At 41.8% G+C, this 18,816-nt stretch overlaps 1 protein-coding gene across 1 annotated transcript in view; it reads left to right on the plus strand.

Moving 5' to 3' along the window:
- The window catches only part of Dpp4 (dipeptidyl peptidase 4), a 79,418-nt gene that overhangs the window by 40,902 nt on the left and 19,700 nt on the right, over positions 1-18,816 (plus strand). The window contains exons 11-19 of the mRNA XM_023713776.1: positions 4,930-5,065; positions 7,563-7,607; positions 9,861-9,968; positions 10,225-10,292; positions 11,179-11,232; positions 11,816-11,937; positions 13,491-13,538; positions 13,763-13,861; positions 16,087-16,156. Coding sequence (XP_023569544.1) covers positions 4,930-5,065; positions 7,563-7,607; positions 9,861-9,968; positions 10,225-10,292; positions 11,179-11,232; positions 11,816-11,937; positions 13,491-13,538; positions 13,763-13,861; positions 16,087-16,156 — 750 coding nt within the window. The remainder of the gene's footprint in view (positions 1-4,929; positions 5,066-7,562; positions 7,608-9,860; positions 9,969-10,224; positions 10,293-11,178; positions 11,233-11,815; positions 11,938-13,490; positions 13,539-13,762; positions 13,862-16,086; positions 16,157-18,816) is intronic.

Here is an 18,816-nt window from a genome sequence, read left to right on the forward strand (position 1 = left end):
CTAGCAAGCACAAGGTCCTGAGTTCAATCTTTGGTATCACCAAAAAAAAAAAAAAAAAAAAAAAAAAAAAAAAAAAAAAAAAAAAAAAAAAAAAAAAAAAGAAAGAAAGAAAGAAACCCCTTTTCATGTCACAGTTGTGAAGTGCTGAGCTCAGGAAACTTGACCAATTCTAAAGGCTCCTTTTATTCCCTCTGTGGATTAATCATTGATTTGGTATTTGGTTCTTTAAGCTAAACTTAGGGGTTGCTTCACTGGCTGGGTATTTTATGTGGAAGGTAAAGAATCACCTTGGCTGGTGTCACAGCAAAATGTTGTACAGTGAATTAAAACTGAGGAGGAGCCAGGGAGATGGCTCAGTGGAATAAGTGCTTCCCTGGCAAGCGCAAGGACCTGAGTTCAATCCCTGGTTCCACAAAATAAATAAATAAAATAAATAAACTGAGGAGCTTGCAGTTTTCTTAAAATTAGGTCCCAGGTTTTCTCTGAGGACAACATTCCAGCTTGTAAAGCTACAGCAGGACAAATGCAATTCAGACAAGTTCTACCACTCGAGGAGCTGCCTCTCTGTTACTAACTTCTGGACTGATGCACCTTGCAAAAGCCGGCACCCTTCGTCCTTTATCAGCTGTTGTTTCCCTTAATCAAGCCCCTGCAAGGCCATGTTTCTCCTGCTGCCAGAAGACAAAATCCTCCAGGAGGACGGGACTAGCTTGTGGTTTCTTAGAACTGAGCAGAAATGGGTGGAGGTGGGTAGAAGCAGCCTCCCTACCGCCTCACTGATGACTTAGCACTAAAGTTGATTAGACTAGCCAGGCTGTTCATGTATGTTGGCTACTTATTATGGGGATCCGTGGCCCAAAATATTTGAGAGAAAATAGCATGTAGAGTAAAATCATATGACTCCTAGTATTTTGTTTACAGCAGAGTCTACATAGCCAATGAAAATAATGCAAGTTCTACAGGGTAAGGATCACTTTTACAAGACAGTCTCCGGAGACATAACAAGTGCCTGATCAATATCTGTAGAATGAATTAATAGATAAGTTGGTGGATAACATGGATTTCCCAGAGGACTTTCTCTGTATGGAACAGGAATTCATGAAGCCAACTTTAGGGACAGCCTGCACAATGACCTTGCACAGCACGTTTCTTTTCCTCTTCCTCCTACCCAGCTGCAAATGTTGTGCCCTGGAAATGGAGGATTGGAGAGGGTGTGTTCCACGGCGGGGACCTCGCCCAACATCTGCTGAATTTCTCTGGGGCCCATTACATCCATACTCATGACATACCACACCCGTGTTCTCTCTACACCTAAAGGACACATTAAATAGCCTTGTTCTGTCTCCTCTAAATGGTGAATAACCTTTGGTCTATAAAGCAGGGTCATCAAAAGCTGAGATCACGCACAGGAGATAAGTAAACCAGACAGCTCGTTCTTGGAAACTAGCCACATCTGCAAGAAAAGAGGCAGATCGGGGCTTGCTACCAGCACTGCATCCTCACATCTGCTCCACCTTGCCCCACCCATTTTGCTTCTCGTTGATCTGTCAGCAACCCAGGAGAGCTGGCATCCTTATCAGGGGGTGGCATGGAGCCCAAGGCCGGCACTGGCAGTTCGCCTGCTTCCTCTGGTGATTCACTAAATTAATCAATCCACAGTCTGCAGTTGCTTTTAGTAAATTTTTTTTTCCTCCACTATTCTTTCCAGTTAGTTATGCATATCTTATTTTAAGTATCATTAATGTACCACAAGAAACATTTACCCAAATTAGAGGCACTGATATCACCCCCAAAACTTTTATTAAATGCCTAGGCTTTGTAAGGCATAGGGCGAAGACAGTTGTTTTATGGATGAAGACCTAACTGCAGATGTGACTCCTTCTTGCACAAAGACAAAGTGTGCCCAGCCTTTGCCCCCCTCTCTGCGGAATGAAATCAGTGGGTAGTTCGCAAAGCATGGTTAATAATCCTGCTTATTGGGTATTTCTGGCCTAATGTGGGGATTTTAACTTTTTAGTAAGAAGTTCAGCTCAGCTATTTGTTTACGTCTCTTTCATGACTCTGACATCTCAGCCTGGCATGAACTCAGGACTGCAGAGGAAGAGAAGTATAAAAAAAAAAAAAAAAAAATATTGAAAAAGCACTCTCTGCTCAGCTAGTGACCTGCCTTTGCTGATCACCAGGGTGCAGAGTACACCTTGGGCCATGGAAGGGACAAAGGTGATAGAGGATACAGGTTCACTAAACTTTACCTAGAAATGGGCAGGGAAGGGGCTGGCACGCGCGAGCTTCCTCGCTGACGCCCTACATTCCATTCCTGAATGTTTTCAAGCGGGGAGAAGTTGCTTCATAATGCTGACTTCTGAATCTGAGTAATGTACGGCTTTCACCGACAAGCCTACTTAGCACCAGCACCGATCATGGGAAAGAATTACCTGCGCCCCTTGCCTCCACCCACCCCACCAGAACTCTTCTTTCAAAAGAGAGAGGAAACTTCTGGTCCCCATTTTCCTGACAAATACCTATGCAGCCCTCCAGAAAGTTGTGATGTGAGGAGAGAGGTTTGACTATCCTAGATGGAAGCATATAATTTTCATTAAATTGCCCAAAACACTTTTGGTGCAAAAAAATAAGGATGTCTCATGTAGAACCAAGTCTGGCCCACCAGGCCCATGGCCCAAATCTGTCCTGCCATCCATAATTGTATGGCCTTCAGGTCAGAACAGCTTTACATTTTAAATGGCTGGGAAGAAAAGTCAAAAGAAACTATCTCATGATATGAAAATGATACATTTAAATTTCAGCTTCTCACTGGAATATAGCCACTGCCATTTGTTTAAGTATTGTCTGGGGCTTCCGTGCTATAGAGGCAGAGCTGAGTGGCTGTGACTGAGAACACATAGACCACAAGGATTAAAATATTTACTATCTGGCTCGTAAGAGAAAAAAAAATTCCCCAAGCCCTGATCTCAAAAAACTCATTTTGAAAGACTTCTTTTCCTGTCTTCTTCTTTTTCTTTCTCCTCCTCCTCCTCATCTTCCTCCTCCCCTCCCCCTCTTCCTCCTCCTCCTCCTCCTTTCATTCTCTGATTTATTATGCATCCTCTATTATTTGCCTTTGCTTGTCTCCTCTGGCTTACTGGGGGCAAATGCTGAAGAGTCAGAGGATGTACCTTCCTCACCAGACAGGACATGTAGCCCCTTCTCAGAAGCTGCAACCTGGAAGTTAGTGATAACCACCTGAAAGCTGGTGATAACAGTACAGAGTAGGGAATTTCCAAGAAAAAGCTTCATGAGAAAGGGGACATTTCCATGATGACCTGAAGCAAGTAGGGTGTAGCAGGCATTTTGGACACAAGGACAAGTTTAAACAAGAAGGGGTGTCCTTGAGGGCACAGGCACCCAGGAGGGTTTGGAACAGGAGCACAGGAGTTCTTGGTAATAAGCAAGAGGAGAGTTGGCTCAGAAGGGAGTCACTCTGGGTTGAGGGTGGTGCTTCATGGTTGTGTTAAAGGGTTGGTTTTTTGGGACATGCACCAGGGACAGCATGGAGGCCCAGGGTCACCAGGTACATTACCACTTTATCTGGCCATTAAAAAGGCTGGGGGTGTTTAAGCTGTGAGGGACCTAAAGTGCTCTATCCTGAGCCAGCCCGAGTGTTCAATAAATATTTGTTGCATGATTCCGTGTCTGTGCAGGAGTGGGACTGCGAGGCATCTGTGAGTGCTGAGGAAAGCCAAAGCTTTGGAGGCCACAAAAGGCACGAGAGGACTTTTTCCTTTCTCAAGGGCTGCATTCCACAGGAATGTCACGCGTGTGTGTTTGGAGCCAGGCACGTGCTCAGCCCTGGGGATTCCCTGTGAGTGAGACAGATGTGGGTTCTGGCTGCCTCAGAGAGCTGGCAGTCAAGCAAGATGACCAGGGGAGGAGACAGCAGTCCCAGGGGAGGCAGAGCAAGAGGAGCATCTTGGAATGTTAAAGGTGGTGGGAGAGAAGACCATGGGACCCTCTGGGAAGGGAGATTCAGAGATTCATTCTGGCCAAAAGGGAAAAGCCTTTGATCAGACACCAGAGAGGAGTGATCGCTGCTGATTAGTCACCCAAACTCACACTAGAGAGAGTCAAAAAGTAAAATAAAAAGTTATGCTGAGCCAAGAATGTTAAGAAGGGCCAGCAGAAGAGTAAACTATAAACACCATGCGCTTCACTATGAATCCGAAGATGGTTCCAAAAATGTCTGAAGGTATGTGTTGGAGAGGATGCACTGTGGCAACTCTCTCTCTTACTACATAAATTCATGTTAAAATGCTGCAGAGTTCCTTGATTTCTTCACAGAGTTCATGTTTTTTTGCTCTGAAGAAATAGTTTTGCAAGGATATAATTCTTTGATTTTCAAATTCTTTGATTATTGTGGAGGTGTGAGTCAATTTTTTCCCCATTTAAAAGTAAAGTTGAGAAAAGGGTCAGCTGTAGCTTCATCCTAATAAGAATTTTCTGGAGAAGCATGTCCAATTAGCAGCCAGTCCCTAAATCTCAGCCAGTGCCCCCGACCCTAATGTATTGTTTCTTCATGACAACAGAGAGAGGTGAGAGAGCATCACCGCTGACTCCCTGTGCCAACTTTAGGACCTAATAAAGCCTGAGTGCCTGATTCCAGTCACGTGTGTGAAGCCATTGCTGAATGTTACTGCTGTTTTTCTCAATGCATCTGTTTTAATTTCCATTCAGAATTAAATTGCACTTTAAGCCAGAGGAAGGTTAAAATATTGTAGTTTTGAACAGCATTCTTATCCATTTAAAATTCCACTTCTCATTAGGACTGATTTCTTTTTGCAGCATAAAAGGTGTATTTGTAGCAAGTTCAGGAACAAATTCATTCTCTCTCACGTCCTGTGTTTTTCTCTTTTCCTCTCTCTGCCTTCCTCCCAGGGATCACTACCTGTGTGGTGTGACCTGGGCTACACGAGAGCGGATTGCTTTGCAGTGGCTCAGGAGGATTCAGAACTATTCTGTCATGGATATCTGTGACTATGACAAATCCAACCTAGGATGGAATTGTTCACAGGTAAGGATAGGTTCAGGTGCTCTGCTTCTAAAACCACATGAGGAAACTCAGGGAGAGTGAGGGTCAGCAACTGATAAGTGGGGTTTGACTTTCTCTTGTCTCTTATCATCGAACCCTGAGGTAGTTGACCAGCCTTACATAACCATAAAGACATGCTAGTGCTCTTATGTCACCTTCATGTACTCATTGTACTGTTTTAGTTATGGTATAATCATTTGGGAAGGAGAGAAGGGCAATGGAAAAAACAGAAGATGGAATCTTGGTTACTTTTATCACTGTGGAGACAACATGCCTGACACCCAAAAGTAAAGAAGGAAAGGTTTATCACAGTTGCCAGTTGGTAGAGGTTTCAGTCCATGTCTGCTGCCTGTAAGGCAGAGGGGCGTCACAGAAGGCGCAGTTCAAGGCAGATAGGAGGCAACAGAGCAGCAAAGTAGCAAACCACCAGCAGCAGCAGCAACACCCTGCCTCTCCCTTTAGCCCTTCTGGGATACCGGACTTTGGGTGGTGCCACCCATGCCCAGGGTGGGGCTTCCTGTTATCCACACCCAAAACTATGCCACATCAATCAGTGCTCTAATTTAGTAATCACACACCCTTGATTCCAAGCTTAATCCCAGAATCATATACCCTAGATCCAGTAGCCTCTGAAAAGCCCACCTGTGACCTCTGAGGTGTAGGAGGTGCATCTAGACATAAGCCATAAAAGAATATGATGGACTGTGCTGACATCAGTAACCAATGATGTAGAAAGACCAGGGGCTGCAAGGAAGAGAATGATGGGCTAAGTATATGTGAAACAAAGCAGTATCAAGAGGCCACAGATCTGTTGCCATGTTGTCTTTAAGTAGGAAAGTTTCAGAATTTCAGTAACTACCAAGCAAGAGGGTAAAGACACTGGGGCAAACTCAATGTTAAGCCAGTGTTGAACCACAGGATGGCTTCCAGCTGGGAGACCATGAGGCCAAGCTTGTCTCAAACCCCTTTGAGAGACAGTAGTCTCAGCAGGGGCAGGGACTGGAAAATAGTTGCTGGAATCTGCCAAGGGCCCTTAAAGCTGCCCATTCTGGTCATGGGCCCTGTGTCCATATACCTCCCTCTCTGCTCCCATCCTGGTGAGGCACAGGGCAGACTCATGTCTGGGCAGCTTGAGCACCCCACATCTTGACTCACACACTTATTTATTCAAGAAACCCTAAGTTCTGGTGACATTCCAAGTTCTGTGCTATGCTATGGATATTTTAAAAAAATGAATTAGCTCGCCTGTCCCCTAAATGCTTCTGTTCTGGTAAGGAATCCCAGTATGAAAATACATTGTAAGAGTTACCATTTGTTGAGTGCTTTCAGTATGTCAGGGACCGTGGAGATGGAGGTTGAGTGAGCTAACTGGCTTGGTCAGGCCACAGTTTGCCAGAATTCAAACTGCAAAACAATCCATTTGCTTCCTGCTGATTACATCACTTTAATACCACGATGTTGTGCCATAAACCAAGGTGAAAAGAGGACATAAGACAAAAGAGCACAGCCAATTCTACTGGGGGGCCATGAAGCAGCAACATGACAGAGACACAGGCTGGCAGTCTAGGGTAGCCTGTCACTTACAGGCAGACAGGGGCAAGAGCCCCATCCAAGCCGGGAGCCCGTGTGAGCACTTTGGAGCATGCGGGAACTGTGTCTTTATCTTGAAGACCAGAGGAGAGGAACAGAATGGAAAAGAAAGAAATAAAAAAATAAGGCGATGTAGGCCCAGGTGTCACTCAGAGCTTGGTCTTAGCCTGGAAGAAATGGGGAGCTGATGCAAAGTTTTAAATGAGTGGGAGTCTCTGTGAAATTTGCTCTCTTATCAAATGAGGTCAGTTGGGAGCTGTGTGGAACAGATAGTGGACCAGAAAGAGAAAAGATAAGCAGTCTCTCTGCTGAGAGGATTGCGGCCATGGACCAGGGGAGCCTGCCATGGACATGGACGAAGGCAGTGATGGCACAGAAGAACAGAGAAGAGATAGAAAAAGAAAGAAAAAAAAGAAAGAAAGAAGAAAGAAAGAAAGAAAGAAAGAAAGAAAGAAAGAAAGAAAGAAAGAAAGAAAGGTGGGGGAGGTGACTATGAGTAGAGCAAGAATCTGGAAAGACTTCCAGGCCTCTGGCTTGGGTGGACAGGAGAAGATTAAAAGTTTAAAAACAGGCTGCTGGGAGAAGGAGAAATTCTTTTCAATTCCATATGCATTTAATTTAAAATGTCAGCAGAACTTTCAGGACAACGTATAGGGTGAATCCAAGACAGAACCCTACATGAGAGAGGTACATGAGCTAATGTAGCTACAGGAAAAATACTAGCATAACTCAAAATATGAATGGATACGGTTGTCAATAACTTTATTGTAAGTTCACTTAAATGCTCCTATTCTACTTTTGTTCCTGTTACCACACGCTGTGGCTGAAGAGTGGACTTGTCCATCTTTCTCTGAAATGCTGTCATTTAACTTTTTTTCCCCTCTTCCAGGCGCACGAGCACACTGAGATGAGTGCGACTGGCTGGGTTGGCAGGGTAAGTGCTATGAGTTAGAGGATTTCACGTACTGTGGGGCAACTACTCAGAGCTACTTGCTCATTACCTGAGATATTCCTTGACCTATTTCTCAAGTATTGGAAGTACTCTCTATAGAGACATGTCTTTATGAAGAACAGGTAACATCTTCAGTTGGAAATAGTAGCAGGATGTGTGAAAAATCGGCAGTAGAGCAGACAAAACAAAACATATACTCTGGGCAAATTGTAGCTCCCACTAAGTTAAAAAACAACCATTGCTAAAAGGCAGTCAAGAGACCCAATGTGTTTGTTGACCTCATATTTGAAGTTATGTGCTTTAAAAGCAGAAAACAGTTCCCAACCATGCCTGGACAAATGCCTAAGGAGACCCAGCAGAAATTCAACACCAGACACAGTGGCTGGGGTTCGATCCCCAGCATGTTGTGCCGGCCCCTTCCCTGGCATGCACTGAGACAGCGACTGAGACTGGGCATGGTGGCACGCGCCTGTAATCTCAGCACTTGGGAAGCTGAAAACAATAGAATCACTATGAGTCCAATCTACATAGTGAGACTCTGTAGAACCTGTACTAAATACATAAGAAAAAAAGAAAAGAAATTCAGTGCCTGTGATATAATGCCCACTGCACACCTCTGTTTGGAGAAAGTCATAGTTCTTTGAGTTCACACCTTGTTAGCCACCTAGCTGCAGTGATTTCACCAGGAAAACAGGTAAACTCTCAGGTGCTTCCCCGCTCCTCAGTCCCCGCTGCATTACTTGTGTGTCACATAAGAATTACCAGTCACACTGCTGCCAGACCATGGGGAGAAGCCCTAGGAAGCAGAGGAACTCCAGCCCTCATGACATCTCGTAAAAACTGAGGAATGAATCACACCTGATTTTAAAACCATTTCTGTTAATTCTCCTAAAGAGGGAAACACAGTGACACAAAATATGTAAAGATTTCACATGCCTGGGTTCACAGAGGATGAGGCCTCGATCCAGCAGGGCAACCCCTTTGAGCTGGGCGCAGGGCTCCAGCGCGTGCTCATGTCCTTTTCTTCAGGCATTGATTGGGCAGAGGGGAGAGGTTTGCCAACATGAAAAGTGGTTTCCTCCATGGCAAGAGACATGCTACACTTCCTCACGACTCTTCGAAAAAAATATGTTTTTTCCTCTCTGTATTTAACCAGACAGATGCCACTTTTCACACATTTCTACTAGGCACAACTCCATCCAGGGGAAACAGGGAAATGTATTAAAAAGATAAGGCTGTGAACACAGGTCTAGAGAGGGGAATGTGCTTCAGAGCTCTGTAATGAGAACACCAAGTGTACTGCACGCCTCAGCTTGCTCCATAAATGAATTCACTTTGAATCACTAAATAGAAAAGGGAAGTATTTTTCTTCCTTCCCAAAATGGGAGCTGATGAGAGGAAACATCGAGAGTGCAGTGAACCAACAATTTTAAGACTGTCTCCTACCTGCTCTCAAATGTAGTCAGGAAATAGAAATCGTAGAACGACATATTCCTTTCAGGCTGGGATAGATGCTCTTCTACTTAAACTGCATTATATTCTGCCTTATCTTTCACTGAACTGTGAAACACTGAAAATTCTGTTCTATGTTATTATATAATCTCTTTGGTAAATTGTTGATTATATTTAACAAAAATTTAAAAAACTTATAACAAAAATGACTATAGGAATACTCCCATACAAAATATGCATTGATATTCCTTATGGTATCAGTCCAGAAATGGTTAACAACTAAGCCTGACTTTCAAAAACAAATACATGTAAAACAGGAACAAAACTCCTCCAAACTACCAACCACCTCCATCCTAAAATAATCAAGTACATTTTAAGAAGCACATTTGTGACACCAAGGAAATGTGTTTCTTGAAACAAGGTCAATTCTAAGTTTCATGCACTTATAGCCAGAAGGCATAGTTATTCTCCATGGAGAGAGAATGTCCCCAAATAATGGTAACCATGTCTGTTTATCAAGTGGCCTGTCCAACTGATTTTGTGTCTACTCTTACGTACTCCTCACCAAAAACTTCCCATGAATTTGTTCTTTTTTGTTTTTTTTTTGTCCACATTCTATTGAAGGAGAAATGTTTTTCAAGACCTTCCAGTTTCATTTGGCAAGGAAAGCCTTTGGTTTTGAGCGTAGATACTGGGGAAATTTTTCTAAAATTACAGTTGGTACTGAGATGAGCCGGATGAGATTGGTGCTTTAATGTTTCTTTGTTCTTTCTTATTTTCTAGTTTAGGCCTGCAGAACCTCATTTCACCTCCGATGGTAATAGTTTCTACAAGATCATCAGCAATAAAGAAGGTTACAAACACATTTGTCGTTTCCAAATAGATAATAGAGTGAGTATTCTTTATTTGTTTTAGGTTGGCCTCCTGTTGTTGAAACTAATTTGAAGTAGGAAGTTAGTTAAGTCTATCAGTGTGTAAAAGTAGATTAATTCAAATTCTTCAATGATATATGAAGTGGGCTGGGGTGTGACATGGACGTCCAACAAGAACTGTCAAGGTTATTTTAGTTCCTGATGGAAATGATTCAGTCCTCCACTTAATGTTAAGAGAAAGTCTAATAACTTTTTTAAATTTAAAAACCCATCAGGATTGCACATTTATTACTAACGGATCCTGGGAAGTCATCGGGATAGAAGCTCTTACCAGCGATCATCTGTGAGTACCCTAATAATCAGTAGGAAATAAACCCACTCACAATCGCGCCCTCCTTGCACAGAAGTAGGGAAAAAAAAAATCTCCGACAAATAAGAGAAGTCTATTTGGAATGTGTTCAATACTTTTTTTCTTTTTAACATACGGAAGCCTTAATGATTTTCACATATGCTCAGCAGATTTGATACCGTGCCACCACGCAGCTCTACCTCTTGCTCTTACCTGCTTTGCATTCCCCGAGCTGCAGCGTCTTTTCCTGGAGCCTCCGGGAAGGCGGCGCCGGTAGTGGGGCCTTCGGTCAGCTTTCCGCGGCCCTCACCGTCAGGAAGACTTGGAAAGGCAATTTTATCTGCTCACGTCTGGACCTTTCTCTTGGAAAGTGGAAGGGTTTCCTAAAGCTGTCCACTACCCTTCATTAGAATTACAGACACAGTCGCGGTTCTCTATTGGTTACCTTGCGCAGGGATTTTGCTGCTGCCTAAAGTTGTATTTGTAGACCCTTGTCAGCAGTAACTCTGCCACCATAAGGAAGATGACGAGCTTGCCATGCAGAAGCTGGTGGCAGAGGTCAGATAATATGGAAAATAGAATTGATAAATGGAGTGTCAATTTCAGGCTACTTGTCCAGTTGTATTTTCTTACAAAAGGTTTCTTTTCAGTTTTTAGTTGCTCCTTTAAAAAATAAGTCCGTGATTCATGTTAATAAAAAGAGCATCCTGGGTACAGGTGATGGAGAGAAATGGCTTGTGGGTGATGTGGGGGGCCTGGAAGCCCCGGTGGTGGACCATGGAGAGCCCTGATGCGCATGCGCAAGGGCTAGTTTTACTGCTTGAGTTCTTCCGGTCTAACATTTTTGTGCTCAATAGATGCTTCTTTGTCTTTTCCCCAGATACTACATTAGTAATGAACATAAAGGAATGCCAGGAGGAAGAAATCTGTACAAGTAAGAATTTTGTCAAGTTGTTGACTTCTGTCTTTTTAAATGATAAACAATTTTAGGACTTGAACTTTTACAATTTTTAAAATTAATTATTTGGTGCAGGGTGTCGTTACACAATTCGAACTCGTAGTGATTCTTCTGTCCCAGCCTCCCCAATGCTGGGACTACAGGCATGGGCCACTACACCCAGTTTCACTGCCTGGCATGACAGGTAGACCAGGGATCAAACCCGGTCGTTGAGCTTGCCAGGCAGGCACGTAGACCACTGAGCTACCTTCCCAGCCCAGGACTTGAACTTTTTAAAACTTATCCTAATATTAATTTGGATTTCTACCAAGCCTGTTATTCTTTCATAAATCAATATGCGTGTCACATAAAGAATGATTTTATTAGCTGTTTTGTGACATTTCCAAATGATGAGAGGTTTAAGGTTATTAATTCATGTATTTATTTCACATGTTTAAAAAGAATTTTTAAGGATTGCTTTGGCATTGTGATGCTTGAAAAACTAGAACAGCATGGCATTATTCAGTTTCTTTCATTTATCCTTTGATCAAGTGCTTAATTTCTTCCACTGGTTTTATAGAATCCAACTTAACGACTTCTCCAAGGTTGAGTGTCTTAGCTGTGAGCTGAATCCGGAAAGGTGCCAGTACTATTCTGTGTCATTTAGTAAACAGGCAAAGTATTATCAGCTGCGATGTTCAGGTAAGTTTGTGTTGAGGGGGAGAGCTGGGGCAGCTCCGACGCACTTGGGCTGGGGAGCTGCTTCCCAGTTCTCTTGGCTAGGGAATGCCCTGCCCTCCTCTCTAGAGCCTTCTCACCCTATCCTGGGCCCATTGCCCTGTGCCTGCAGTTATACCCCAGTATCCAGTCTAGAGATCATTCTTTGTTCTCTCCTGGGCTCTCTTTCAAACTTAAGAGGTCCTGCAATTGTCTCAGGCCCTTTCTTCCACTGACATTTAGGTGTTGAGTTTAAATCCCATTTTCTTCCCCTTCAAACACTTCTTTCTTATAAACTCATGTGTTGTGGTTTTTAAATAAGTATGTCATACACTTACTCCTTGACACGAGAAAACGTGAGAAATGCCAGTGGCCCAGCATGCCCACTGCTTTATCTTCTTTTGTTACTGCAACTGATTTTTATGGATTAAGAAACCTGGGCAAGGAGAAGTGCGGTGGCTGCGGCAGGTCACACACCCGGCATTATTATGTACAGTAGGGTTCCAACACAGACCTCTGCCTCCAGCGTCCTCCCCTCTAAACACTGCTGGGTACTTCTCAAAATAAAAAAGAACTGGAGAATTCTGAGAGAAATTGCCCATGGCATGAAAAAGGATGCTGAACCAGTTACTTCTTGCCCCAGTAATGTATTTTCTTTATCATTATTTATTTATCTGTAGTTCTTTGCCATGACTGTTTTTGTTACTCTTACTTGGGTTTGTCCTTTATACTAGGCACTATGCTAAAAGCTTTATATCATAATCTAGTGAAATCTCCAAGAAAACTCCATAAAGCAGACACGATTATCCTCATTTTGTATGTGAGGAAATTAAAGTATATTTTGTCATAAGTCACATAGCAAGTCTGCCAGGATTCTAGCCCAGGTTGGGATGCCTCTTGCACTGTGCTTTCCATTAAATATGAAAATTAATACTATCACCCAAATGAATCAAAATCAAATAATTCACAAAATAGCTTTCCTATACATTACCTTCCACACTGCAGCTACCACAGTTGGGATAAATAGTGAAGATATGGGCTTGTGAAAAAAACACTTTCGCAAGCCAGAAAAGAATCGCTTCTCCAAGTCAGGCTCTGCAGATGTGCTGCCTGGCTCCAGGCTGCTTGGCGGGGGCCTCATGGCGGGGTCTGCCCCTCTGCCAGGTGAGGCTGGCTTCAGTGCTCGGCCCTGGGTGGGGAGGTCCGGGAGCAAGCAGAGGATGGGGCTAGCTGTTCTTAATTCAGCTCAGTGACCTGGAAATTGGGTGCAGAGATGGTACCATGCCCGAGATGTTCTGCAGGGCAGAGTTTCATTTCCCGTCATTTTACGGAATTCTGTGCTGTTCCAATCATGCTTCTTAATCTCAACTGCAGTTATCATAGGGAAAAAAAAGGAAAACTAACACTTATTAAGCTTCCTATCCACTATGATATTTATTATGGTTTTTATCGAAGTTAAATGGTAATCAGTGACATTTTTTAAAAGTCATGCATGCCAAACAAATCTAAAACATATTTTTCAATGATTATGTTCACAGGCCCTGGTCTGCCCCTCTATACTCTGCACAGCAGCAGGAATGATAAAGGTATTTTCTCATATTTCATTCTTCATTTTTCATTTAGGAAAATGAGTGTGAATAGGAGCAACCTACATTTAGCTTTGTGTGATTTCTCCTGGATTTAGAGTGACATGACCATGAGTTGAACACAGGTGAATAACCTGAAGTGTGAACAGTCCACTCAGTGCACTGCTAAATGGCATGATTCTTTGCATTGTAATGAATCATTGCTATTCTGTGTACCTGTTTAGAACTGAGAGTCCTGGAAGACAACACAGCTTTGGAGAAAATGCTGCAGGATGTCCAAATGCCTTCTAAAAAACTGGATTTCATTATTTTGAATGGAATGAGTAAGTCAAAGCTCATGGAAGCACCAATAAAATATAACAAATATGATAATCTGATCTGAAAATATACATTGTATACTACATAAATCTAATTTAGATTATTTTTCATGAAATGTTCTATCACAAAGATTATTACTGCACCATTATTTTCTCTTAAAATTTAATACCATTTTATATGCAATGTATTTTGTTAAGAAGAAAAGTATTTGAAGAAAATGTGCTACTGTTGGTGTCCTCTCCTCAGTTACTCTATTCTATTAGTAAGTATTAACTATATATTTAACTTAATGATACCCTAATTTATTTCACCTCTAAGCAAATAGGTGAAATTATCTGAGATGATTAACGTTGGTGGTAAAGAATGCAATTTCTGTTCCTGGATGAAATCTTTGAGTTTTTCTGATCTTCCTCCTGTCTCACAGCGAGCACAGGCTTGGGCCTCAAAGTCTCATTGTGGATTATGTTTATGGTCCACTCAGACCAGCAGGTTTCTTTGGACAGACAGACAGACAGACAGACAGACAGACAGACAGACACACACACACACACCCCAAATCCATCCAGATTGATTTAGTTTAATTGCTTTAAAATTTAAGATAGTAATAGTAAATATTCAACACACCTCATTTTAAATGTCAGCATGGGCTGTGGAAAGCGTAGGCATTTCCAGACAACAGTTTGGAACAGTGTATGTGAACTGCATGTCCCTGGAGCCACCTGGGACCTTGTTAACAGCCACATGGTGACCCAGCAGGTCAGGGTGGGTCCAGGATCTGGCGTTAAGCTCCGAGGTCATGCCAGAGTCCCTGGCCCCGAGCCACGCATCAGTGAAGAGCTTTTTCAGCACCAACATTGACAGCCTCGTAGAGAAGACACTGAATACCGAGATCCTAGACATTGTATCTTGGGGTGTGAGCAGTGGGGAGCCCAGAAGTTCTTAAGGTCAGAGAAGACAAGTGATTGGCAGGAAAACTTGACAGTGATTGTAGGATGCAGCTGGTAGAAGAGCAGTGGTGGCCCCACGGGGTGGAGGTTCCAACCTTTGCAGTTACAGGAAGTGAGCACTGGACCGAGAGGGAGGGTGTGTGGGAAGGGAGCAAGGATGGTGGGGCTTGGTGATCAGCAGCCTCCTTAAAAGGGCGAAACTTAAAGTACCTTGTCATTGGTGCCTTGGGAATTAGCCCAGGGATCAAGAAAGTGACTTTGGAATATTTATTTAGAATGTCATGATCAACTGGTAGTTTGATATTTTAAGAAAATTGCAATGAAGACTTGGAATTTTTGTTCCTACAAACACATTTTATCAGAAGGCATTAAAACAATCAGCAGAATATGAACTGAAGATAAGTCTATATAAATACCTTACTAATAAATCTTTCTTTTCCTTCTAACCAAAATAAATATAACATCAACCAAACAACAAAAAGGAAGTTAAATGTCAAAAAAGTTCTAGTGATAAAGATGTTTTTGCCTACAGATAAAATCTAACAAAGCTAGAAATATTATTAAAATATGAGCTTTTTAATTTTATGTTTTAGATTTATTAGTCTAACCTCTCTTTCATGTGAGACTTAAGGAAGTGGTTTCATTATTTAGGGACAAATTTTATAAAATTAATGTTCCTTAAGCACAGAGAATTAAACAGAACCACAGAAAAATCACACAGAAAGTCCTCAGCAGTGTGTTCCTCGGAAGCCCGATTTCATTCTGTGAAACACAGCTGAGGACGAGAACTCAGCTTTGCGGTCTGCGATGGCAATAGGAATTATAAAAATGTTATTAAATCAATTTTAAAATAGAATTGGGGCCAACTACAAATTCTAAACAGTTTCAAGGAAATTCATGAAGAGGAAAACATTTTGGAGGAAAACTTAGAACATAAGCCATAAACAAACCAGATAACTAGCTCAGATGCCAGAGAACAGATTATAGAAACAAAACATTAGAAATTCTAAGCTGTACTTTTATTTTACAAGGCACCAATGTACTTAATACATATATTAGAAACAACTTCGTTGTTTTAACATTAACTGATATTTTAACCAGACAGTGTTTTTTGTTTTGTTTTCTTTTTATCTTTAAATCATGCTGAATCCATGCAGTTTTTTTTTTTTTTATTCTAATTTAACAGATTGCTAGACTCTAGACAGGACATCAAAGATAAAGAAAAAGAAGGAAATCTTGAGTAATTGTTTTTAACTTTCTAATCAAATTTTCTGTTTGTTTAGAATTTTGGTATCAGATGATCTTGCCTCCCCATTTTGATAAATCCAAGAAATATCCTCTGCTACTAGAAGTGTAAGTATTCCAGAAGGGGGAGTTATCTAGGCGTTAACTGCCCTCCCCCGGTGAAGACAGCTGAAAACTAGCCCTCGGTCCATCCTTTCTCTCTTCCTGATTACTGTATTCCTCCTCCATTTTGTACTCAAAAACCACAGTCTATTTTCTCTCATTCTAGTGGACAAGAGAAACACTCTCTTCTGCCACATGTTTTTTGTTTTGATGTTTATTTATTTATTTTATTTTTACTTGCCTGAAATGCTAGGGAATTCTCAAGTGCTGATTTTCATCCTACCTCCTGGACATTTTAACAAGCAAGAGATGGGTATTAACAGTTGTTCCAATTCCCTCCCTCCAAATTTGCTCTCATTGACTCCCTTTTATTCGCTAAAACCCTCAATTTCTGTTCCAGGGCCTGCAGCATTCCTGCCTGGTATTTTTCATTCCCCTTTCTGGTGAACAGAAGTCTGGTAGGAGAGTGTCACTGTAATCCAAACTTCAAAGCCTAGAGAAAGTCTTGAAATCACATGTTGTTGAAGCTTTCCTGGGAGCTCATGTGAATTGTGAATATGGAATCATTGTAAAAGATTTTTATTAATGATTAGGAATACCCTTTCATCCTTCTAAGATTGTCCTGCTCTTATAGATTATACACGATTTCCCATATTAAAAAACAAAACAACAACGTGCTGGGTGTCTGCCATTGGTGAGGTGCTTAATTTATTTTATTTGACACAATAAAATAATGTGGTGAGATCTCTTGGCTCATAGTAAAGAAGACACAGCAATACTTAGGGAATAGTTTGTATTTTACTTAGGAGAAAAGGAACAGATATTAGCAACAGACGGAGTTTTGCTCCACTGTCTTTACAGTTAAAAAGAAAACCTCATAAAAATTTTATTTATCAGAAAACACAGAAAGACAGGTATTTTAAGATTCCACATATGCTATTTGATTTTACTAAGCCTAATTGTCACTTACTGAAGTCAAAATCACCAGTAAAATTCATTTGTTTTAGGTTTTTCTTTCAATACTAAAAGAAAGCATCCTTTAGAAAAATAGTGATTTGGGCTGGGGAGAGAGCTCTGTAGTTTAAGCATCTGTCTGGCAAGCACAGGGACCCAGCACTGGGGAGGCTGAGGCAGGAGGATCACTACCAGTCCAGGCTGTGTAGTGAAACCCTATACCAAATAAATAAGTATTTTTTAAAATTAAAAAAGAATGATTTGTTTTTTATCTTGACTTCCCTGCAAGTCATTGGGAAAGATTTTTTTAAAAGGCAAATTTAGTGTTATTTCTGTTCACTTATTTTCCTCTTCCTCTCTTTTGAGGTCACAATATTTTTTCTGATTTTAAAAATAATGTTTAATTTTGGGAAGTGGTAACTTGAGACACACTGAACATTAAGGGAAACTCTTAATCTATGGAATGTAATACTATCGTCAGGACAAAGGCATTTCACATATTGCTTAAAAGTTTACTTGCTAACAATACATAAATATATTCTCTTATTTAAAGTTAGACTTGTACAATATTTAGTTTAAATCTAAAATAACATAATAGGGCCGGCCAAATAGCTCAGCGGATTAAAGCACCTGCAAGCAGGTGCAGGGGCCAGGGATTCGATCCCCGGGCCTGCTGTGCCTGCCGAGCTGGCCCCACCCCCGGCGTGTGCTGAGATGCCAATTGAGACTGGGCATGGTGGCGCACACCTGTAATCCCAGCACTTGGGAGGCTGTAAACAGGCGGATCACTACGAGTCTGATGTAGTAGTGAGACCCTGAACACCCTGTAGACCCTTCCCTAAAATGCAAACTAAATAAATAAATAAAGTAATATAATCTTTTATTTAAAGCAAAGTTGTTTTCACCACCATCTCTAAGAAGAGAAGGAGCTGGCAAAGGCGTGCATGCAAGACTTGTCTGTCCCTGGGAGGAGATGAGCAGGGGAGGTGGGCAGGGGAGGGAAGAGTACTGGGGATAGCCTTCCCCTGGCATCCTATAGGTCATGAAACAGTACATATTTAAATGTGGTGCAGAGGTTCTTACAGCATCTCTCAACTAACAGAAATGAGAGAGCTTGACACTATATGTGAGGTAAATCAGAGCTTGTAGCAATTAATACAAGGAAGAAAAAGTTGCTTACGAATAGAATGCTGACCAACATGCCTATTTTCCAAAACAGGGTGGTATTTCTCTCTCTTTTGAACTTTTAAGTAACAGCACTCATTTGTGTGTTGGCTGATCTGAGCGACTGCTGAAGTACTAAGAAACCATCTCAAGGGAGTCCCAGCCTAGGAACGAACTGCAGTCTGGGAGTACGCCGATGTCCAGATGGAAAGACGACCTCCCAGCGGCATTTGTGTCATCATCTTCATTTTTTTTATAACCATATTTCCCTACCTTCACTATGAGAGAAGCTAAATTTCCTTGATAGCAAAGAGTATAATACTTTTAAACATGTTGACCTGTGAAGTTTGTGTTTGACAGCTGTCTTCTAAGATAAGACTGATGGGCATCTTTGAAGGAAACACACAGTGATTATAATCTTGTTGCCAAGTTTTAGAGGGCCAATTCTGGGTGTCCTGTGGGCTGGCACAATTTCAGGCTTGTGATAGAGAGAGATATACACAGGGGAAGAGAAATGCAAGCATGCTTTATTTGACTCAGAAAACCAG

Source organism: Octodon degus, unplaced genomic scaffold, assembly GCF_000260255.1.
Source record: "Octodon degus isolate 3935 unplaced genomic scaffold, OctDeg1.0 scaffold00032, whole genome shotgun sequence".
Taxonomy (NCBI): Eukaryota; Metazoa; Chordata; class Mammalia; order Rodentia; family Octodontidae; genus Octodon; species Octodon degus.